The sequence below is a fragment of the Chelonoidis abingdonii genome, chromosome 1, assembly GCF_003597395.2.
Source record: "Chelonoidis abingdonii isolate Lonesome George chromosome 1, CheloAbing_2.0, whole genome shotgun sequence".
Classification (NCBI taxonomy): domain Eukaryota; kingdom Metazoa; phylum Chordata; order Testudines; family Testudinidae; genus Chelonoidis; species Chelonoidis abingdonii.
In genome coordinates this window covers 249,814,544-249,839,146 of record NC_133769.1, presented here as the reverse complement: position 1 = coordinate 249,839,146, position 24,603 = coordinate 249,814,544, and the positions used below count along the sequence as shown (strand labels likewise).

At 40.0% G+C, this 24,603-nt stretch overlaps 1 protein-coding gene across 1 annotated transcript in view; it reads right to left on the bottom strand.

Moving 5' to 3' along the window:
* TMEM131 (transmembrane protein 131) overlaps positions 1-24,603 on the bottom strand; it is a 179,229-nt gene that overhangs the window by 139,754 nt on the left and 14,872 nt on the right. The window contains 1 exon segment of the mRNA XM_075060989.1: positions 12,938-12,999. Coding sequence (XP_074917090.1) covers positions 12,938-12,999 — 62 coding nt within the window.

Genomic DNA, 24,603 nt, shown 5'->3' with positions numbered 1-24,603 from the left:
AACCCTGTTCCATACTTTTCCCACCCATACTCAACAACCCTCCAAGTTCATACCCAGGCTCCTCCCCAACAACTACTTCCATCTCCCTCAGCACCTCCGTTACCCCTGCCTCCACTACGCCTTTGCACTGCTTCTGAAGGGTGTGGGAAATATGGTTCTGTATTGTAGTTAATAATTATTAATACAGAACTGAGTAAAGCAGGTGAAGCATCAGCTTACATCATAACTGAAAGTGACCTAATTAGGGGTGGGGTAAGTAAGAGTTAGCAGTGAAATGTTGGGGGCACTAGGAAGCTGCCAAGCATGGCCTAGATGTATACTTGCTCCCCTATCTCTTCTTTGAGGTGATGGGAAGTCCCTGCTTTGTTACACAGGCCGACAGTATAGGTAGAGAATAGAATAGGGCTAGTTCTCTGAAATGCATACGGAAGGTGAGTCTTTCAGCTGTTATCAAAAGGATATATGAGGCAAGACTAGTGGGGCTTCCAGCTTACGTACTGGTAAACTGGAGCACACCATATGGAGGTGAATAAGTAGTCAGATCTCAAGCTGTAAAATCTTAGTCTCTGGCTCATAGTGGGACTGCGGACCGGAAGAAGAAAAGTGGGCAAAGTAAGGAGGTATCTGGCCTAAAACTAGTGAGTGGTTGGAATATGGGGTAGAATTAAGGTTGGTGTTGGAACCATAGCTGCAAGTCTCCAGAGTTCCTGGCTTTAGATTTAATATAATAATTCCAGAGTTCCTGGCTTTATACCTAGTTAAAGGGCACTAGAAGCTTATGACTTGTCTGAGAGTTTCCTCTGCTTTTTGCTTTTAAAAATGAAGTCTCTCCCCTTCCCGCTAATGTAACTCCAAAACAGCTAAACAGATTATCTACAATCTATCTTTACTGAAATCTTTGTTTCCTCAGTGGTGATTGTATGAATAACAGGCTCTTCTGGAACAGCTTACTTTCCAGTAAGCTTCAAATGATGCATTAGGGGGGACTGCAATCTTGTGTCCATAAGAAGAAACACGTCTGAAGCCCCAGGAAAGTATAGGTTTTACTAGTATGATTTGTACAGCTTGCGAGTACCATAAGCATACTATTTCTGGCCTCACTAGCCCATTGCAATGGTAGTCACAGCATTTACAAAGGAACAGCAAAAAAATTAATTGACATGGCACTTGCAATGCTTAAGCTTTCTGGAAGAGCTCAAGAGCTGAGACTCAAAATATTCACATGCTTCATCACACTGTCTCCAGAAGAAATAACTGTAGAAGTCATTTTTTGACACTTCTCCACTTGAATGTCTCCAGAACACTGGAGAGCAAGTAAGAGAGACCCCTAACACCAATATCCCAGGCAAAATGCTCCCCCTATCAGGAAACTTTTGCAGGTTTTTTTAACCTAATGGAAAATATTTTCACAATATCACAAAACGTAATTTAATAAAAGGGCATCTGTACTGAGTCTCTGATTCAAGGTTTCAGATTACAAAATAAGCCAACATTCATAAGGATGCATATTCAGCCCTCTGTTTGACTCCAAGCATTGGACTTTTTCAACAAGATGTCTCTGGAACTTTCCATGCGTATGTATGAAAGTTCCCCCCAAAATATTTCTGACCTAGCAGTATGCATCTCAAAAATAAAAATGCATGATTTTCACCTTGAAGTGTCTGAAACTGATAGATAAAATATTGCTTACCTTGGTAAACAAAAAAGTGATTCAGAAATTCACATTTCTAATCAGATATAAGAACTTCGTAACATGGCCCTGAATTTTAAAAAAAGGTAATATGGGCTTTATTTTGAAACGTTTCTAGCTCAGATTGGGGCTCTCACTTTTGCAGTGCTGAATTAAGCATTTGATTCTGTAAGTACCTCCCACCTTCAAGATTACAAATCCCACAATATCTAGTTTACGGAGTCTTTCTTCCCTAGAAATGTAAGGTCCCTGTGAGTGGGGTTGGGAGGAGCAGCAACTGGAGGACAGAAAAAGTAGTAACATGTAATGACCTTCATATAACACAGAAGTCAGCTGGAGGTCAGAGTTTGGACTGAGTTTAACAAAACAAAACAAAACAAAACAAAAAAGGGGAAAAAATCCTAAAGTAGACGGGAGAAAGGGGGAGAGACTAATCTTCCTGGCTGGTTCAAAAAAAACAAGCCAAAAAAAAAAAAGTGCCTAACTTCTTGTCAATTTTATTCCAATGCCAATAATCACATCCTAATCTGATAGATTTGAAAAGAAAGCACTAAAAAAATTAGTTTCTTGCTATTTAAAAGTGCCACAGTAGGCACTCTACTATAGTATTTAGTGCACTACAAGAATCTAAAGACAACCTTTCCAAAACTGGGGGACGGGATTGGTGGGAGGAAGGTGAACTGCATTATTTAAAACTTAAAAATACTGTCTTAATTACCCACTCAAAGATGCCCCTATAATATTCCCTGCCAAATTAAGTCTGATTAAGGATTTAAAAAACTGCTTCTATTATTAGCAGAGAATACAAAAAATAAATCAGATAAGAACTCAGAACATAAATCTGCTAATTTTTTTCTACAGTATTCAGTTGATCTAGAGAAGTCAGAGAAATTTTATTTAAAGGACTGCAGGACATAGCTCCTGCCTCTCGCAGAGATGGGTTTATTATTTATTTTATCAGTGCAGCTGCGCCACTTTAGTGCTTCTAGCATAGACTAACCTGAGATTCACCCCCAGTATTATTTAAGCAGCAAAACAAGTATGCCCAAATGTTAACTCTGCTCCCACTGATGTCAGTAATAAAGCTCTCATCTCAATGGTGAGCACTTTTGGAAATCCCACCCTTAACTTTCTAAACATAACCAGAAAATCCTTCATTCATATTTACAAATCTTAAGGAGTCAGTTATGCTTACTGCGATTTTCTTTCTACTAGTCCCTTTTAGGTAATATGACTTCCTACCAGCACTTGGCTGCATAAAATTCCAACGACATAACGTTAGGCCAATTTTGACATAAGAACCCAGTTTGAGAAAGTGCTGAACAATGAAAACTTTTACATACAATTCAAAGTGAAAGCCTAAACAAAATGAATAAAAAGGACAAATAGTCAAAAGGAAACAAAGATAATTACTACAAAAATCTATACTCAGCAAATGATTGCTGCCGAAACAGAACAGAACTTGATTTCTCTTGACACAGTTTGGGAAATACATCTGTCAATTTATTAATTCCTGTTTTATGAATAGCATTTATGATTGTAGCTTTCAGCCTGGATTAGAACTTCCCTTTTGTAGCAGGCACAGACTACAGGTATGTCTACACCACAGCCGCTGCTATAGTGCTGCAGCTGTGTCATGTAGCACTGTAGTGTAGATTCTTCCTACATTGACACAAAGGGATTTTTTGTCAGTGATGAAGCACAGTGTCAGAGAGCATGCTTTAAGAGCAGGCTCCAAGCAAACAGAGCCACTTCATTACTAGAAACTTTAGACATTAGTTGGAGGAGTAAGGGCAAGGGACAAGAGGCTTTGGCTTCTTCTCCAAGGACAATGACCAAAACCCAGGTACTCAATGGTGAGGACAAGAAGAGGGAATTGCATTCAGGTATATATTATTTTGCATAGATCTGTAACTCTCCTGTACTAACAGTAAAATGTGCATGTGCTTAAAAAGCTCCTATGCGAAGTCTGTGTTCCTTAACTTTACCTGCCATATGTCTCTGAAGATGGAAACTGTAAACCAGAATGCCTATAAGAAGGGGATTCTGGAGGAGCATATATAAGTGACTCAGGAAGTCTGGGAGGTTTAACACTGGTTTTAGGGCCTAAGGCAGTTGGACTGTGGAGTCTCACATCCCAAGGAAGGGTTTCATAGACGGAGTCTGCTCTTAGGAGTATACCCTACACAACAAGACACTGCCTGGATTCTGCCCTGATCCAGTGGTCTTGGATCCATGTGGGATCCAAAGGTTGTGTCCAATTAACACAATCTGGTGACTGTCTCCCAAGAGGGACTCAGCCAACACTGTAACAACTTGGTCAGAACCAAGCCTCAGAAGGGGTTGGAATCACAAATCTGTTGGACTGTTCTGTTCCCACTGATTGATAAGCTAGTAGAAAAGGATGGCGAAAGCTCCTAAACTACCACCACTTCCCAGGTTTAGATTTCCTTTTAAACTTCCTTATAATTTTCTTCAAAGTGATTTTAATTCCTATAATTTTCATACACTACACCACTACCCTGATATAACGTGGCCCGATATAACATGAATTTGGTATAATGCAGTAAAGCAGCGCTCCAGGGGAGTGGGGCTGTGCATTCTGGCGGATCAAAGCAAGTTTGATATAACACGGTTTCACCTATAACATGGTAAGATTTTTTGCTCGAGGACAGCGTTATATTGGGGTAGAAGTGTATTTTAAAACTAAAATTCAAAAGTCACTCCCAGTCATGATATACTAGGGATCTTTCATATCTATTGCTGTTTGTTATTAAGGCATGTTTCTAGTGGTACAAAAGCTGCTTGCTATGCTGCAGTTGAGCTCTTACAAGGCAACTGCGAAACGGGTAAGGAAATAACAGTCTCTGTTCCACATTAATGAGCTCTAAGTTAACAAACAGAAGAATTAAATAAAGCATTAATGAATATCTTGATAAAGGTAATCAAAATCAAATATCCTAAATCTGTGAGTTCGCTGAACTAGTGGATTGAGAATTAGTCATTTTTGCCCTGCTCTTTCATCACCTAACTCAGCTGAGGTAGTGAAAACCACCAGTTGACTCCAGCTGATGCAATCTGTTCTATTGACATTGGCTTTGCAATACTCATTCACTTTTGGGTACTGTTGATTTTTTTTTTTTTTTTTTTTTAAACCCTGAAGACTGAAGATAGTAATTTCTACCATGCAACAAGACAAAATCCCATTTCTGAAATGATTCAAAAAAAGGCTTATGTCTAAACATTTCTCAGGAGCAAAGGTGAACAACATGCAGACATTCATAGAGTGCACAATCTTAGCACCTCAGATTTCCACAATGTCATGGATGTCAGTGATTTACATTACAAAATTGAGACACTATCTTCGGTTTTATCTAAATGTGTAGCAATGTGTTTAAAATACTTCTATTAAAGCTATCAAATTACTCACAATTAAAAGTGTGGCAGCATCCTGGTTACAACACTTTACAAAGGTGGTCTCCAGTCACAGGCTCCTAACTCTTCAGCTTGGTTCTTTTAGCAAGCTGTCCACACTGCAAAGTCACTATATTTCCTATCAGTTTTGTCCATGAGATGCTCAGGACTGAGGCAGTTATGATTACTACACCTTTGGTGCTAAGCAGAATTTACATGAGTCTACCACTAAAGATACTCATTATATATAACTGTACATAATTATCTTTATTGTTACTTTCCATCCCATTTGGCCCTTCAGTGCCTTCAGCTGGTGCCTGCCAAGACTTACACCCTTTTACAGTAGCCATCTTCTGAAAGGAATTCTGCAAACCTATAATTATAGCAGAAAAGAACAGCCTAAAACTCTTCAGTCAGTATGGATATCTACACTACCATTTTTGTAGATATAATTTGTGTTGCTTGGGGTGTGAAAACACCCCCCCCCCGAGCGACAGTTACATTGACAGAAATGACGGTGTGGACAGTGCTATGTTGGTGGGAGAGCGTCTCCTGCCGACATAGCTACCGCTGCTCATTGGGGGTGATTTAATTTCGTTAATGGGAGAGTGTGGCTGCATGAGCAATCTTACAGAGGCCCTGCTGCATCGGTACAGTTATGCCACCATAAGCTCTCTTGTGTAAGCATGGCCTTAGAGTGAGCTTGAGGTTCTCTTGCCACTTCCTTAATAGTAGAAGACAGGGTGTATTTATTCTTCAAGACTAAAATGCACTGCATTAGGAGTAGTACCTAACAGCCATTGAAGGTGAGAAGAGATCACTAGTCTAGAAGATAGCTGCCCTACTTAGAGTGGGTGAGTAAACATTAGACAAATGGGGGAAAAAAGTACATACACACCCCTCTTCTGGATTGCCTTAAGTTTATCGTAAATCCCTTTCTTAGGGGACAGCAGATCTTAGCACACACTTCAAATTTGCTCGTTTGTCAATAGCCATGAGGAGTTTATTCTGAAAGTTAAAAGGCAAGTGTTTATTTGTATTTGTCTTTAAAAATATAGTTTTGTAAAAGGTGCGATAAAGTATTGTTCAGCCTAACATAGGGTCACATCTTGTTGATAGATAGCCATTATAGTTCATTTCTATACATCTCCCTTTCCTTGCCCCCAGGTATATATCTCCCTTTTGTAGCAGGAGACGTTGGCAAACTTTTCAGCCAGCTTTTGAATAGCTGCAGAACTGCCAACATCCCTCTTGCACAATTTGATGACTGACTTGCTAAGTCCTCCTGGACAGGTTTACTTGTGACTTAGGCCTGGTCCTCACTATGCGTTTATACCAAATTTAGCAGCGTTAAACCGAATTAACCCTGCACCTGTCCACACAATGAAGCCCTTTATATCAATATAAAGGGCTCTTAATGCCGATATCTGTAATCCTCCCCAACGAGGGGAGTAGCGCTGAAATCGGTATTGCCATTTCGGATTAGGGTTAGTGTGGTCGCAATTCGATGGTGTTGGCCTCCGGGCACTATCCCACAGTGCACTATTGTGACTGCTCTGGACAGCAATCTGAACTCGGATGCACTGGCCAGGTAAACAGGAAAAGCCCCGCAAACTTTTGAATTTCAGTTCCTGTTTGCCCAGCGTTTTTGAGCGCTGTATCAGCACAGGTGACCATGCAGTCCCACATCCAAAAGAGCTTCAGCATGGACCATATGGGAGATACTGGATCTGATCGCTGTATGGGGAGACACATCTGTTCTATCAGAACTCCGTTCCAGAAGACGAAATGCCAAAGCATTTCAAAATCTCCGGGCTATGATAGACAGAGGCCACAGCAGGGACTCAACACAGTGCTGCATGACAAGCGTAACGGAAAGCCAAAGAATCAAATGGACACTTATGGAGGAGGGGGACTGAGGACTCGAGCTATCCCACAGTTCCCGAGTCTCCGAAAAGCATTTGCATTCTTGGCTGAGCTCCCAATGCCTGAAGGGTCAAAACATTGTCACAGGTGGTTCAAGGTATATATCATAGCTTACCCCCCTTCCCTCCCCCCCATGAAAGAAAAGGGAAAAAATTGTTTCTCGCCTTTTTCAACGTCACCGTATGCCTACTGGTAGACAGGATGCTGCAGTGCTAAACAGCAGCATCCCCTCCCTCTCTCCTGATGGCAGATGGTGCAATAGGATGATAACTGTCGTCGTCATACTGTGAGTGCTCCTGGTGGCCTCTGGTAGGGTCAGCTGGGGGCACCTGGGCAAAAAGCGGAATGACTCCCGGTCATTCCCTTCTTTAAGCTTTGTCTAATGGAGATTCAGTCCTGCCTGGACTATCATGCCAGCTGGATCTGCCTCTCTTCATTTTTATCTCACTAAAAATCATAGTGTTTCTTATTCATGCATTCTTTATTACTTCACCACACAAATGGGCGGATAACTGCCACTGTAGCCCAGGAGGGGTGTGGGAGCAATGGGTCGGGTTGTTGCAGGGGCACCCCTAAATGGCATGCAGGTCATCATATCTGCGGGATCTCTGGGGCTCTGACCGGAGCGGCTGTGCTCTCCAGTTCTTTAGTAGGCTTGCCTCATATTCTAGGCAGGACTGACTATTTTTAGACAAAACAAACAAGGGAATGACCTGGGAGTCATTCCCATTTTTGTCCATGCGCCCCAGCCGACTTCAGAGAGCCAGCCAGTAGCACCCATGACAGCAGTGGACGTGGCAATAGAGCGGTAACCGTCTCTGCTACCTTGGAAAGGCAAATGAATGTTGCTGTGTAGCACTGCAGTACCGCGTCTGTCAGCAGCATCCAGTACACATACGGTGAGAGTGAAAAAAGGCTAAACGGGCTCCATGGTTGCCATTCTATGGTGTCTGCCAGGGCAATCCAGGGAAAAAGGGCGCAAAATGATTGCCTGCTGTTGCTTTCATGGAGGAAGGATTGAGTGACGACATTTACCCAGAATCACCTGCGACACTGTTTTTGTCCCATCATGCACTGGGATCTCAACCCAGAATTCCAATGGGCAGGGGAGACTGCGGGAACTATGGGATAGCTATCCACAGTGCAATGCTCCGGAAACCAATGCTAGCCTCGGTACATTGACGCACACTGCCGAATTAATGTGCTTAGTGTGGATGCGTGCACTCGACTTTATATAAGCTGTTTCCAAATACCGGTTTCTGTAAAATCGGAAGAATCCCGTAGTGTAGACATACCCTTAAGGTAAGTCTCTACTGTGAAAGAAAACTATGGTTAGTGTAGTGTGAAATTTTCATTGATGTTAGTTAGGAATAACTTACAGGTCATGCCAAACAAGGGTCAACAAAAGGTGTAGTATACCACCTTTTTAAAAAATCTATTATAGAGCAAATAGTTTTAGGAAGTCTACAGCTACAAGCCTCATTACTGGTTAAGTTGTTCACCTCTTGGCAGTCTCCCTTTATTGCCATGAGAGTAATAATATCTCCAAGTAACAAACATAAGTACTATCAAAATTTTGAAGATCAAAAATTATCCTCCTTCTTGAGATTAATTTTAGATTTTAAATTCTGCAGTCTTAAATTATCAAGATTAGAAATGAATGCTGTAAGGCAGGAAGCCTACAATGACAAATGTCTACTGGTGTAAATATTTTTCCAGCCATTCAGACCAAAATATTGGGTCAAAAACTTATTCACCCAGGACTGAAAGTTGCCATGCCTGCACAATTTTCAATCCCTGGTTTCACCTCGTCCATATTTTGGAGGAAAAAAAGTTGAAGTTCATTCGTACTTTAAACAGAAGCTATTTGAGAAAGCTTGTAGGTTTGGAATACTGTATATAGTCCCAGAGGACATGGATTTGGATACAGAATGTAGGTGAAGGTGATCAAATCTGCAAAATTAAACACAGTTAAAACCCTGCCTCTATCATGGGCACAATTACCATGCATTAATTCAAGTATATATTCCAATCTAAACTGTTGCACTTAAACCTTCTATGTTGTTCCCTTAAGGCAAGTAGAACGTCATACTAGTGCATACTTTACACTCACACCATAATTCACACAAAAATGACTCTCTTGCCCTACTTCTCAGCAGCACTTTAATAACAACCTTCTGCAAGGTCTCACACTCACCAAGGCTTCTTTACTTTTATCAAATCTGATACAGACTATTTATTAGTAAATTAGATTTCTATACTCTGTGGGTGACTAACAATTAAAAACAAACTAAACAAGTATTGTAAACAATAAAGGTATTTTGACTACATTTTGACACACATTTTCCTTGCTTTTGGTGGTCAAAATCTGAGTGCAGTAATTTGTAATGGGCTCCCAACTAATATGAATTTGCAGTGTTCTACTGTGAGTGTATTTTCCAGGTATATATACACGTTTTGATCTTAAAATCAATAACAAGACTAGTCTTCCTTTCAGCTCTAGTAGATAAAGCAAATTGTGCAACAGTCTGCACTTTTGTAATTTGTCAACTGGATAAGTAAATTCCCTCCAGGGTACAAAAGTCTGATTCTTGCCCTGAGAGGTATCACTTCCTTAAGGAGAGGACACCCAAGAATGTTTAATACAATGTTTCTTAATTCCATTACTGAAGTTCTGCACACAAAATCAGTTCTTTTAAATATCATCTGAATGCTAGTATCTGACCTCCAGACAAGCTTTTTTAAAATTCAAAACTTAAGTTATTGCTATCATTCTCATTCTACAGCAGCAGGTGACCCAGAAAAACCTTTCATATTTATAAGAACTTACATGATGCACAGAGAGGTGAATGCTCAGTCTTGAATAGCGATGCATAAAAACACCCTGACAGTGGTGCAGTCTAACACTACAGAAGTGGACACTACAGAGTTTACAGCTTCCGTAAAAATAACTGTTCTCTGATAACATATGCAAGTTGAACTTATGATAAATATATTTCCTCTGTTGGGTTGCAATGGATCAGCTGAAATGAGTAACTGTGACAAACCACCATATTAAAAACTACAGAACAAGGAGAAAAATTGTTATAGCAAGAAAACATCAAAATGAAATAGCTTGAGAGTACAATATACTGTACAATGATCACTCAAAAGAACTGGCCTTTGAGCTGTACAAATATTTTGTCCTTTACTCTACCTTCCTATACTATTCTTGCTAAGAACATTTTTTAATATAAGAATAAATCATTAAAGTTTGCTTCTGCTTCGCTATTTTACATAGTGAACTTTCAGAGCATGTGAATAAAATTGGACGAGCAACAACCAATGGAAGCCATTGTAAGTTTGCTAACTTACAATTAAAGTTACTAGAATACAAACTTTATACAAAACCTATATTGTGAATGGTAGCCCTGCAAATGTTATCTGCACGTGCATGACACAAATTCTATGATCATGTACTATTGCTTAAATATATGTCCTCATTTAGATGCAACCTGCAGGGAGAAAAATCAAGCATTCCATAGAGTTCTTGCCCCATTCACCGTACACACACTTGCCTCACTATTTAAATGATTCACCTTAGAAAAGTCACAGAAAAATAATTGCAGAACTATTTCAGAAATAGTACATGATCAGGTAATAAGACTATCATTATATATATACACAAGGGTACAGAGTTAAGGTTGCATGAACAACTTTGACTGGCATTTTCCAAGTGCTATATCAGGTAACTTGTAAAATGCTAGGAAGTTTGAAGAAAACTTCCCAATATTTTACAAAGGAAATCAGAGATTCCATATACTTTTGCTAGACATTATGGACCTTTTTGAGGGCAGGGCATTTGGTAAATATAAAAAATGGTTCCTGGACAATATTAACTATTACTAGTGCTACAGTTAAAATACACGAATAGATCATTACATGACAATAGGCATATGAAAATCTGTCATTACACATTCCAACAACATTAGTGAGATGCATACGCAGGTGGTTCAGAGGTAATCACTAATGTATATTTTTGACTATGGTCTATACAGTTAGAGAGTGATATGATGATAAAGTGCATAAGCAGGTCTGGTGGCTCAGAGATAGTGCCATTAGAATTTGTAGGGTGAATATACACATTCCAATTTAATAACTGAATATATATTTGCTAGTTACCGTTCTTAGTCATTTGCATTCTTAAACCTCCAAACCATTAAGCATTAAATTATAACAGTCTTAATACGTATTTTGTATAAAGGTTATTTCCTCTAATAATCTTAGTGGTAATTTGAGATTTTTTTTGCATGCAAGTTTGTATACAGTGTCTTAGCCTTACATATTTGTCTTATAGTAATGTATAGGGACCAACAGGGAAGTAACTGTGCTAGATGTTGTCATGAATACTAGTCCTATTGTATACTTCAGGGTTTATAGCTTTTACAGCTCAGGTGCGCTACAAGTAGAGTTCACCATATCTGTAAATCCAGAAACAAATAATTGAGTCATAAACTCAGAATTATAAGGCTCTCATTCTTCACCCAACTTGCAAGCACTACTGGATTTTAAGATTGTTAACTATCATAAGACCAAGTACCAAAGGGCTCTCAGTTGTCATGAATTTCACTCTCTTCCCAACTGTGCTAGCAACAAATGAGAAATGTGGAACTTGTCTACATGAGGAACTTGCACAAGTTTAGTTTAAGGTATGATTTTAACCTGATTTAGTTAAACAAGTGCAAAACCTTTGCAAGGACACTTATTTCAGTTTAAACCAGGCTTATTTCTGTCTACCTTAACTCAATTAAAGAATCATTTTAAGCAAGACAGAATTAAATCACTAAAATCAAAATAAGAGTATCTACACCCCTGTTTGTACCTATTTAAAATTGATTTTAGTTAAACCATACCTTAAGTTAAATGAGTGCAACTTTCTCACGCACACAAGGCCTTGCACATTAGGCAGAGCCCCATGTATAAATGTAATTATGCACCTGTATACCTTGCCACAAGATTGTGCTCCGTATTTTTTTTTTTTAAATGTGATCTTATATTAGAACTCTGCCCATGATGGTTGTGAGGGCAACCTTCAAAATGGACTAAGACAGCCTGAAACAAAAACTTAGAGAAACATCAAGGGTATTCATGCCGAAGTCCAATGACAATTTAAATCTCAACATTAGCAATTTCATTGCTGATCAGTTTAGCTGAATCAAGCCAAGGCACTACACAGTTATTTTTGGACATAATGGCAGGTACTAAGGAAGTATACAGCAGGCCAGTTGCCATCAACAGGTTGCAGGAGCAAGAAACAAAGAACTTAAACAGCCCTGTCAAATGCAAAGGAATCTAAGCTACTATCACTTAAGCTCGACTGATGGCAGTAAAGGTAGGAGTGCTAGCACAAACAAGGTACTGGCAGGTAATGGTGTATTAAGCCCTGTCAGAGTAGGTGTGCACGACATAAGGATCGATAACAGTGCCTAAAAACAATGGCAGCTACCTAGAAACCTCTCTACGCTAGTGGTCCCCCTCACCCCTCTCCCACTCACTCTGCTACCACCAATAGGCTGAAAAAGTGGTAGTAATGGTGGAAAATTTTAGCAAAAGTTATGCCTAGTGTATACACAGACTTTGCGATGCCCTTTTCTAAAGTTCCATTCAAAGGAATAATACTGATCATACAATGCAGTTTAATTATTCATCAGCTTGCAGCAAGACAACAGAAAAAATATGCTGAAGGTTTCATAAAGTCAGTTAAGAAAATCCACAGTTTTAGCAATACTGCCTACTTTACTTAAATCAAGATCAAGAGACACTGAATGCAGCCAGCAAGTTAAAAAAAGGGATGAAAGTTACAGAAGTGATAAAACAGAGGTGATCTAAAACTTTAAACTGATATTGTCTTACTTTATGACTGTTTACCTGCAATAAGCCTCCTTCATTGAAACGTAGCACTTCTATTATGCTATCCGACTGGATGAAAGCTGTGAAGTAAAGGGAAAGCTAGTTACTGACAAACACTCTTAATCCCATAACATTAGCAAACGTAACTGGAAGCATTATATTTGCCTTGCACATACAGTTTATGAAAGCTACTGTTCCTTAAGTTACATGAGTACCCAGCTCTCCCCCACCCCCCATGAAAATCCCAGACTTATGCTATGAAAGATGACGGGCAACAACAAAAGCTTCAACAACATATCTTAGTGACTAATTCTCTGATTGTCCCACACAGCTCAATTCCAAGTTCGCTATGCAAGCGCCACATTTGTCTATGTTCTGAATCCAATTTTTCTAGTGTAACTGAAGGACTGGTTGAATTAAAAGTCAGCAGTTCATCCAAGTTGCTTATTCATGAAGGAAGCACAAGCATGACCGTATTTGTAGCTTATTAGCTATTTTTAATCAATAAGCATCAGTAGTGAATATCATGGTCAAGCACTGAAATATTACCCAAAATGGTAACTGAGCCTCATTCTTGAATTTGTAGTTTAAAACTGACTAGAAATCAACTACTTCAGTTGTCTGCCTTAATTTTGACTTCCATTATATCCTAAAAGATTTTAGAGTAGTGAATAACAGTGTATTACAGCTGTCATATATCTGCAAAGTTCAAGACAAAAAACCCTCAAATATTTGAGGTTCATTTCATATCAGCAGTAGAGCTGGACAGCAAAATTGAAACATTTTTCCCCAATAACACTTTACTGATTCATCACAGTCTAAACCAGGGGTCCCCAATGCAGGGCCCGCGTACTGGCCGGTGGATGAGCATACGCTGAAATGCTGCTGATTTTCGGCGGTATTTTGGCGGCGACGCCTCTGGATGATGCAGCTTGTCAGCGGCATTTTGGTGGTGACCCCTATTGACATTGCTGCTTGTCGGTGGAATTTTGAGGGATGCTCGTCTGCCGTCATGGTCCTCCGTGGCTCGTCATCTGGTGCCCACCAGACGAAAAAGGTTGGGGACCTCTAAACATTTTGTGGAAACTGACTCAGACAAACTTCTGACGGAACCCTGCCTGGTCTCCTCCTAGCTCATCCACTGAGTTCTAGGGCAGACGTTCTCATACTGGGGCTCGGGACCCTCAGGGGGTCATGAGGTTGCTACATGGGGGGGTTGCAAGCTGTCAACCTCCAACCCAAACCCTGCTTTGCCTCCAGCATTTATAATGGTATTAAATATATAAAAAAGTGTTTTTAATGTATAAGGGGGAGTTGCACTCAGAGACTTGCTACATGAAAGGGGTCACCAGTAAAAAAGTTTGAGTGCCACTCTTCTAGGGTAACCCTGCTATATGGAGTGCCTTGGAATTGATCCACTGACTCACTGTGAGTCAGGGAGCCCCAACTCCCAAGGCCCTTGGTAGCCTACAGCACAGCAAGCACTCCCAGGCTCCTGGCTCCCCTTCTGCCCACTGGCTGAGCCTCAGAGCTTGGGAGGTAGTGCTCCCAGAGCTTCCCATTCCTGGCTCCTGGTCAGCCCAACAGGCCTACTAATGAGCATCTGGGACTTCCAGGCTTTCTGGTCCAAGGCAGGCCATCAGGGGGCCACTATGGAGTCAGGAACCCTGTACACCCTGGCAACTGCTGACTGAAATAAATAAATTATCAGTTTCACTGCCGCTCACAGCAGCTAGTCTGTGGTAGAATTGATCAGACTAAATTTGAGTCAGCAGCTGCCAGGGTTTCCATGGTCACTACCTTCATGGCAGCCAAGCAGGTGGGCAGCTGTCAGGGAGCATATTTCATTTCAAAATATTATATTTCAGTATTTCCAAAATGAAAAAAATTGCCAACTTTCAGTTCTGTGATTTTAAATCGTGGTTTTTCATCCCATTTGGGACGCACAAAAACATTAAAAAAACCCCTCAAATTCGTGAAGAACTGAAGTTTGGTTTCCCAATCATCTCTAACCAGAAGATTGACTTGCTTTCCACAGAGCTAAGGAAAAGATACTACACTGGATGCGGCGGGGTGGGGGCAATTCTCTTAAGAAGGTGGCATTTAATTAACTTTTTAGCCCCAACATTGGCCAGCTCCCTTCAAAGTTCGATTCACTGCACAATATTCAGCCACTGTGGCCAAGGGAGAGAAGTCAGCCCTGATCTATAGAGTGTTGCCACTAGACCACTGAGGCGGCTTTCTTGGCCCCTTCCCTTCTGTTTCAGCAGCTAAAACAAAAAAGATACCATTATCCAACTTATTTATTCAATCTAATTATGGAGTTTAGTTTATAAAAAGTCTCAGAGGTCCAGTCTATAAATATAGTGCTATGTAAAAAGTACTTTAATGTACTCTGTAGAACCCTTTCAGCTAATTTTGCTATCAAAATACTGTTTTTCTTCACAGTGCAGTTAGGAACATAAGAATGGCCATACTGGGTCAGACCAAAGGTCCATCCAGCTCAGTATCCTGTCTGCCAACAGTGGCCATTGCCAGGTGCCCCAGAGGGAGTGAACGTAATAGGTAATGATCAAATGATCTCTCTCCTGCTATCCATCTCCACCCTCTGACAAATAGGAGGCTAGGGACACCATTCCTTACCCATTCTGGCTAACAGCCATTAATGGACTTAACTTCCATGAATTTATCTAGTTCTCTTTTAAACCCTGTTATAGACCTAGCCTTCACAATCACCTCAGATAAGGACTTCCACAGGTTGACTGTGCACTGTGAGAAAGAAGACTTCCTTTTATTTGCTTTAAACCTGCTGCCCATTAATTTCATTTGGCGTGGCCCCTAGTTCTTATATTATGGGAACAAGTAAATAACTTTTCCTTATTCACTTTCTCACATTCTATCATATCCCCTTTAGTCTTCTCTCTTCCAAGATGAAAAGTCCTGAATTTCTTTAATTTCTCCTCATATGGGACCCGTCCAAACCCTAATCATTTCAGTTGCCCTTCTCTGAACCTTTTCCAATGCCAGTATATCTTTTTTGAGATGAGGAGACAACATCTGTATGCAGTATTCAAGATATGAGCATACCATGGATTTACATAAGGGCAATAAGATATTCTTCATCTTATTCTCTAACCCTTTTTTAATGATTCCTAATATCCTGTTTGCTTTTTCGACTGCTGCTCTTCTGTAATGGAAGAGAGAATCTACTTTACACTGCCTCGCACATTGACGATATTTTGCACACCAAATACAGAATCTTTATTATTGATAACAGAAAGAACACAGTTTGCTTTTGAGTTCACAGGTGGAGTTTAGAAACTTTCCAGTTAGAAAAAATATTTTTTAACTTGTAAAGTGAGAAGAAGATACAGAACCCCAGGATGTCATTTTACAGCATTGCTTTGTCAGCCTCCAAACTTGAAAACTCAAAAGCAAAGTTTCAAATACAAGGCTGCAAATATGGCCCCACTCATCCTGGTATGCTTCAATATTATGTGGGGCTCCAAATAGTTAATCTTTGTGTAAACGTTCTGCAGTATCTTAACAGTGGCATTAGTGGGAACAGGTCATTCCAGCATCAGTCTTAGCTCTGAATTAGCTTGCTTTTGTGTATTTGAGTTACAACCTTAATCAATTTACACAGGAGTGCTTGGAAAACATTAAGTTACGTTAATTATGCAAACAAAAAAAGCAGTAAATTTTCTTAATCTATTAACTGTTTTGTATTATAGAGTATCTATCCTAGCAATCAAGCAGTTACTTACAAAATTACAAACTACATACAAAAAAAATCAAACAAGATCCATTTAATTTAGCTCCTATATCATAACATCAAGCTCATTAGGACTTGGGCTCTGAATCCCAAATTGCAAAGCCAGTAGACTCAACTGAGAAATTACAGCCATCAGCCCTAGAACGTTTAATCCTAGTAACTCAGAACATGAGTCTTCCAAACTAATTGCCAGTACAAGTATAACAGACAAGTTCTTAGGTAACCCATTATTTTTGGCTTCTATATTTCTTGAATCCATCCAGGCCACCCAGAACTTTAAAGGTGAGGTGCAATGGAAGTAGTGAGTAGAAAAAGATAGCACTGACAGAAAAGTTTGATTTTTTTGTTTGTTTGTTGTTTTTACTAGTCCATTTTTAACCACAGTATCAAGAATCTTAGATCTGGTATTCAATACTCCACCCAGAAATTTATCCTGGAGAACTTCATGTCGATTTGGAGCTCTATGCCTTCAACTGAGGGACAAAGAGAGAGATCGGGCTGGGCTGCATCGTTAGCAAAGAGATCCATCACTCTCCCACTAACAAATAAGTATCTGAGTTACATCTGTGTTTTAAAATAAACAACAAAGAACAAAAAAAAAAAAAAAAAAAAACTGTTGCAAGAATTTGTGAATAGGAATATTCCTTCCTCTCAATCGAATTTTAGTTGCTTGTTATCTGTGACATCATAATTCTAGAAATTCTCCAGTTGTAAAGTCTTTGGGGGAAAAAAAACAGTAGATAGGACTTGAGTATAATGTAACATAAGCTGGAACACCCACCTCCCATTAAAATACCACTTTCACATCTACATACATTATAACTCAGCAAAAGAGGCAAAGAGCTCTCCCCCCGCCCCCCCGCACCACACGTGTCACTTAAAAATCAGAGGTCCTGAACTGCATGCTGAAATGACTGTAGCCTCATATTCGTAAACAAAGAATGTACTTTTCCAAAAGTCACTACTGTAACTTAACACACAGCAACTCATACATGACCAAGCAACTTGAGTTCAGGCAGCTTTCCCGTAAAACCCACAAACCTACTCTGCCACTCTCCAAGTCATTTTTGTATTTCATATATCTTAAACCTTCTGCAACATCTAGTGCTTTGTGTTTAAGTGAGTGATTGTTTTCAATAAAAGTGCCCTTCATCATTATATCACTTCACAAGATGTTTTCAGAGTGTAAGTGACAGTTAGAACTAGGTGAAGTCACGGCAAGCAGCCAAGCTCTGCAGTGGTGCTACACAGCAGTGGTGGCTCCTAAGTCAGCCTGTGGTTAAGCTTCTGTGGTTAAACCTTTTATTTTAGGTGACATACTCACTGACTCTCAAGCCTTTGTTTCCATTTTCATAAAAGCAAAGCAAAAAACTTAAGTGAATAACTGCAGCTTAATAACATTAAATTTGTGTTGCATGTAACTTCTCAGACTCCCACTCAGATTGAAGTCACTAAATTCAGAAGACGAGTCTGGGGAGCTGTATTTTAAAACAGAGATTTGGAGCAATCAAATTTTTGAATTGCTCTGCTCCGGCTTTGCTCCAGCTCCAGGCAAAAACCTACTGGCCCGCGCTCCAGCTCCGGGGTCTGCTCCAAAGCCCTGTTTTAAAATTTCCTTTACAGACAGCTTGCCCATTTTTTGCCTACCCCATGGAAAGTCTCCTGTAAAGTAGATAACTGCACATCACTGACAGAAGTGATGTCATAAGCAATAGCAGCTAGTAAAAGTACTGTAGACCATATATGCTGGCTGTTTAGTGATATGCTTCAAGATGCAACCTCAAAAAGTTAAATTCTTCATTTAAGACAGCTTTCCTATTAAGCAACTTTTTTTTTTTTGTCTTCTTACTACTCATGCACTATTCAAATATCTTTCTTCTAAGTTAACTTTCTACTGTCCCAAGAATCTTTTTATAGAGAAACTGAAATAATCCACAATCATTCATAGCAACTGATTGTTATGTTATTGGAAAAGACAAAAGAAAACACAGAGGGAGAATGTTATGCATATACATAAACAACTTAATAAACTTCTAAACATTTGAAAACAAATCTAGTAGTCTAACAGTTGTTAAATATACATAATATCTGTCAAAGACATTATCTTTGCACAAGTGTGCATTAACATTCAGTTGGACAACATAATTTTGATCCAATGTTTTTATACTAAAAACTGCTTTATGAACACTTAAGTAATGAGACATGAATTTCTGTTCAGTAAATAAGGTTGAAGAAAGCTCATCAAGCTAGTTTAGTAAATATGCTGTAGCATGTGTGATTATTTAAATTCCACTCTTTACCATAGCTTGGAACAGTCATTTTTGAAGTGTAAAACTTTAAAAACAAATGTTAAACAAAACATGCTCAACCACCAGACACTCATTTTGGTGACAGCTGCCAGACACTGAAATATTACACTGATGAGACCCATAAAAGTACCTAGATGGGTCAGAAATTCATTCCTTTTACTTCCCTCTAGTTTGATCTTCCCTTGTCATGTTGCATGTTTAGACTGTAAACTCTTTGGGTCAGAAACCATGGTGTTTTTTAATTGTAAGGTCCTAGCTTATTTTGAAGTATGGTAAAAACAAACAATTTCTTGCCTATGCCACCATCCTTCAGGTTGATACAGCTACAAGGCAGCACTATCCAATACCAACCAACCTCTTGTTTCCTGCCCTGAGTGTGTAGGAGTTAATACAAATATGCATGTGAATATATTTCTCTCTCTCATTCCCTATTAAGGAAATATTTACCAAGTACAGACAGCAGTTTTCAGCCCAGCACAAAAGAACAAAACATGCTTGCGCCTGGGACACAAATAATACAGATCTACATGCATCAGATAACCAGAAGAAGGGTTAATTTGGGGGGAAAAAACCATCAAAACAAGGTGGCACTTAGCACCATAACTTCCTAACCAACACCAGAAAGTTATAAAGATGTACTGTGCAACCAATATACTAAACTGAATAAGTTTGTATTCAGCCTAACACCCCTAAAATCTACCATGCCTCCTGGTGCCTAAAGGCAGCAACTTACTTTACTTTTTGATCTCAGTGATTTAAAATAAATGAGGCAAAGAATGACAAAAAGAGATGTAATAAATACAATCAGAGTAATCAAAGTAATGGTAGGCAGGCATCATGTTACTTCCACTTTTATTTTTATGTTAGGAAGAAGAATTGCTCAGTGTTCTTTTTAAAATATTTCTTTATGTATTTATAAAAAGAGTGTCTCCCCTCAGTCTTTTCTTTAGACTGACTACGCTCCCAGTTGTAAACCTTTCCCTAATGAATCTTATTTATGAAACCTGTTACCATCTGTTCTCTGAATTATCTCCAGATTTGTCTGTCACTTTGGAAGCGTGATGCCTAATTTACCAAAACGGATAAAAGTCGATGATTTAAAAAATCTTTTGTACTCTACATTTAAAAATTAATTTTCCAACCCACTGTGACTAAGCTCATTATGAGCTGATTATAACCGTGAACCAATTACAATATGCTCAATACTGTCATTCACTGTATATCTATGTGATTGTCATTATATCAAGATTCATAACATGTATTTGTACACGTTAGTGTGTTAGTAGACTAGAACTGGATGAAAAAGTTTTATAGCCTTAACTGTATCTGACACAAAGAAATAGACTATGTATAAAAATTGAGATCACTCAATTCGAAAAGACACTATAGATTTAAAAAAAAAAAAAAAAGAGCTTATTTGGTTCAGATGAGCCACAAAGTGCACTTTGTCTTGCTCAAATGAAACACTGAGATTTTCTGACAAAGTTATAGTCCATACTCCACCCAAAAGAACAGACATTACTAATAGGATGATGGATAACCTATGAGAAGGAAATTGAGCAGCGTGTGGAATACTTGAGGAGAAAAAGTAATATGTTTCAATAAATGGCTAACACATGCAGTGATACCAAGGAGTAGGAAAACAAGATAGGAATTTGCACTTGGGAGAAATGGACAGCATGCCATGAACCTTATACATAGGCTTTATGACTGCCATGCTCACTCAGTGCAACTTTTCATAAAAAACGTAGACATCCAAGAACAACAAAAAAATAGTGTTGAAAGTGATATGTTTTCAGTAATAAACCCTTTTCTTCAGTTTCACTGGAGAACGGAAGCTTATTCTGCCACAAGAGAGACAGACACATTAGGCAGCTGATTACTGCAAGCTGTTCAAAAAAAGCCAACTCTCATTAGAGATGAACCAACTGATTCAAGTAACACAAAAACCCGCCCGAACTTCCATCCGTCTCTTAAGATATGATATTTTGGGTTGAGAATTCAGAACATCACTTCTTCCCTACAGGCCCCATCACCTTACATAGTGTCCTAGGGGCAGAAAAGGACCAGCCAGCTGTTCTTTTCAAACTAGGTGCTCTTGCTGATTGTGTAAGCCGGATGACCTGCTTTCTTCCTTTCCTTTGCAGGGGTCCGTGCACAGATAAAATAAACTCTTCTCTAAAGGGAGTCTAGATAGAACCATCATGGCAAGATTATAAATACACATTTAAGAGAGCAGCACAGACCACCTGCAAAACATCCACGGGGAACTGGACTGAGACCAAAAATTCATGTCACGTAGAAACTTTCATTTGCTCTTTTCACTTCCCCATCACCTTAAACGCCCCCTCCCTCCTGTCCCCTCTTCTCCAGCAAAGGGCTAACAGTCACATGGAAAATACTCAGCGACAGTTAAACATTTACAGCTGAAGTAGAGATTTTATACAAGACTAAAAGTGCAACAACCAGGTTTTAAATAAATGAATATACATACATGCAAACAGATTAAGCTGAATTGGAAACAAAGTAACTTTTGTTGAATGACTAAGATCAGTGTATTTGTTTTGAGCAAGCCTTATCACAATTTGTAAATACTAGTTTTAAAACTCAAGACAGAAAAACATTGAGACAGAAGGACAGACACCTTTTGCTATTCCTTTTTATACAGTAGCTCTTCAGTGAATGCTTTCCGGGAGTTGTTACATGATTTATTTTTCCTGTAGTTGGACATGGATTTTATCCACTTGTTTCATCCACTTCTAGTTTAGCTTTGCAGTGGGGTTTGCTTTAGTAGTTCTATTAGTAAAGTCTGGTTTTGAAAGCGAACCATAAAGAGAAGATGCCAACACACTCCTGATTCACATAGGTGATGGACAAGAGCACTTTGACCTGGCCTGGAGGAATGGAAGTGAGTCAGCCTCAGGCTCTGATCAAACAGACCCTACCCTAGGGCACCTGTCACTTTTTAAGAGCTAAAAAAAGCGTACCAAAGTTTCTCTTCAAAGACAGCAAGAAAGTCCACTAACATAATGTGCTGGGCAAAAAAAGAGTTTGCAAGGAACTATGTATGCCTACTAGTAGAAAGAGATTAAGTGCTCTCACTAAAGGTTACCCATGCTTACAAGATCTTTTGTTCCAATGCACAGACTACCCCTACTGCTGATGAGAACTCAAATGTACACCATTGATGGGACTCCTGTCCAAGAGTATGAGAGTCGTATGCACACACTAGCGTGACCAGGCACAGCTGCTGGTGAGCCTGGTGCCTGTCCAAGCAGGCAGGGCTGGGGGCGGCACCGCCACACCAGAGGAGCTGCCCAGGCTGAACACTGGCTCCTGCAAGCAGCAGCCCGACATGCTGCTGCTTTTGCCACTGCGATTCCTGGCCTGGTTGCTGGCTATAGCCCTGATGGTCTCACTCATTGTGACTAGAGCCCTGCAGCTCTGTGGATATAACCTTTTGTATCCACACAGGGCTCTAGCTTTTTCCTTATGCATCACCACCAGTAGTAAGGCTCAGTAACCTAAATCAGGTCTTCAGTTATACTTCTGCCAATCTATTGTTTTCATTTGCACAGTTATAACTGATTGGAACTAATGTTGAAACAGAGTTACTCACAACCTATCCTTTGCCCCATCCTCCACAGTTAGGGTTGCCAGGTGGCATGTTTTTGACCAGAAAGTCCAGTCTAAAAGGTGACCTGGCAGTCTCCAGTCAGTACTGATGACCAGACACTAAAAGTTCGTTACCAAAGTAACTACAATCAGCCTCCCCATCAAGACGGAAGAGCAGCAGCTGCTACCTGGAGGAGCTGGTCAGTTGCTGACAGAGAGAACTGGCACCCAGACACAAAGCTCTAGCCTCCGGTGGAGAGGTAGGTACCAGTGCTACCCGCTGCCTGAGTGGGAGGAAATCATGTCTACTCCCTCTTTCCTAACCCCCTCAGCCTGTGCCCCAACTGCCCCCACCCCAGCCCCTCACTCCAGAGATTGACCTTCCCGCAATTCCTCCTGGCCCCTCACTTCAGGGACTGACCTCCTCACTGTGACCTAATTGCCCCCTGCCTCTCACTCCTTTTCTAAGTCAGAGCCCAACTGCTGTGTCCTAATTGGGCAGGTGGGCAAGCTCCACATCAGCTCCTCCAAGCCTGGCTCTGCAGTTGGCAGGTGAGTCCCAGCAGCGGGGGGGGATATCCAGAGGAAGAGGCTGAGCAGAAGATGGGGCAAGGGTGTCCAGTTTTCAGCAATTAGAAAGTTGGCAACCTTACCCCACACACACATCCCAATTCTCAAATTCTGGACAACCTAATCGAGGCCTGCAGCTATCCAAGGCCTAACCAAATCCTCCAGCTCCATACAAGCTACTTGGTGAGAGATTGGGCCTCCCTGGGAATCCAAGCTCTTTACCATCTACTCATAACCTCTGCAAGCTCAGGAGACCCAACCACCAACCCACAATAATTCTATCTTTACATGAGGAGTCTCACCACTAGTGCCAGTACTAACTACATAAAGCTGTAATTCTGTGAATCTAACTAGAGATTAAGGAAACTATTAAGTAGACTGTGCAAACACAATGAAAACATAACTCAAGCAAATTGCTTCAAAAGTGCATCCATTCAGACTAATTACAATGACATCTCACAATATCCCACCACACAACACAACCATTAAGAATACTGACACAGGATTTTCTTCACTCTAAAGAAGAGGGGAAGAAAGACAGGATTTTTCACAGTGTGGGAGGGCCAGAGAGCAGGAAGAGGAAGATACTAGGGTATGAACATTGCCCTGACGCCCAATATCAACACCTTTTAGAAGTATTAGGATTACCAAAAGCAGTTTTCTAACAACAAAGGACTGCAGTTGGCTACAAGCTACAGCAGCATTCTTCAGACGCTGCTCACCTTTCTGGCTTCTGGCCCACAATCACCTGGTGCTTTCTGTCACTAAACTAAACAGATCTGACTGAATACACATAAGCAGCAAAAACTGAATAAGAAGATACTATTTTTTCATGGTCATTTTTCAGAGTAGAGTTGTATTCATTTTCACAAGGGCAACGATTGCACTTTGATAAGCAACAGAAGCAGCAGTTTTTAAACCGATAACTTCGGGGAGGAGTGTTGCATAATAGTTTATATTTAAAAAATAAACGAGAGGAGACTAATCAGAAGGAAGAGTGAAATCTATCTATCCTGCTTAAGTTCTTCTACTCCACTTCCCATACTAGAAAGGTCATTGAAAAGTGTGTTAGCCTGGAGGACAGGAAAAAAAATTGTACCAAGACAACATCTGATCATATGCAAAATTTACGTATATGATCAGGCAAAAAGCAAAAACAAAGCCTTCCTTTTGGAAGGAGTCAGTAATCTTGCATTAATATTACCTATATATTGTTTAGCAAAATGACTAAATACCTTGTACTGTGGGAGCTCAGATGAACAGGAAGAGGCAGGCTGAAACGTAATAAAATCAGAGAAGGAAGAGCATGGGGGCGTACAAGAACAGCAGAAAGTGAAAGAGACAAGGGCAAAACAAGAAGCAGCATACAAAAGGAAAGATCGTCATAGGCTTTTGGAAAAGAACAAACCATAAAT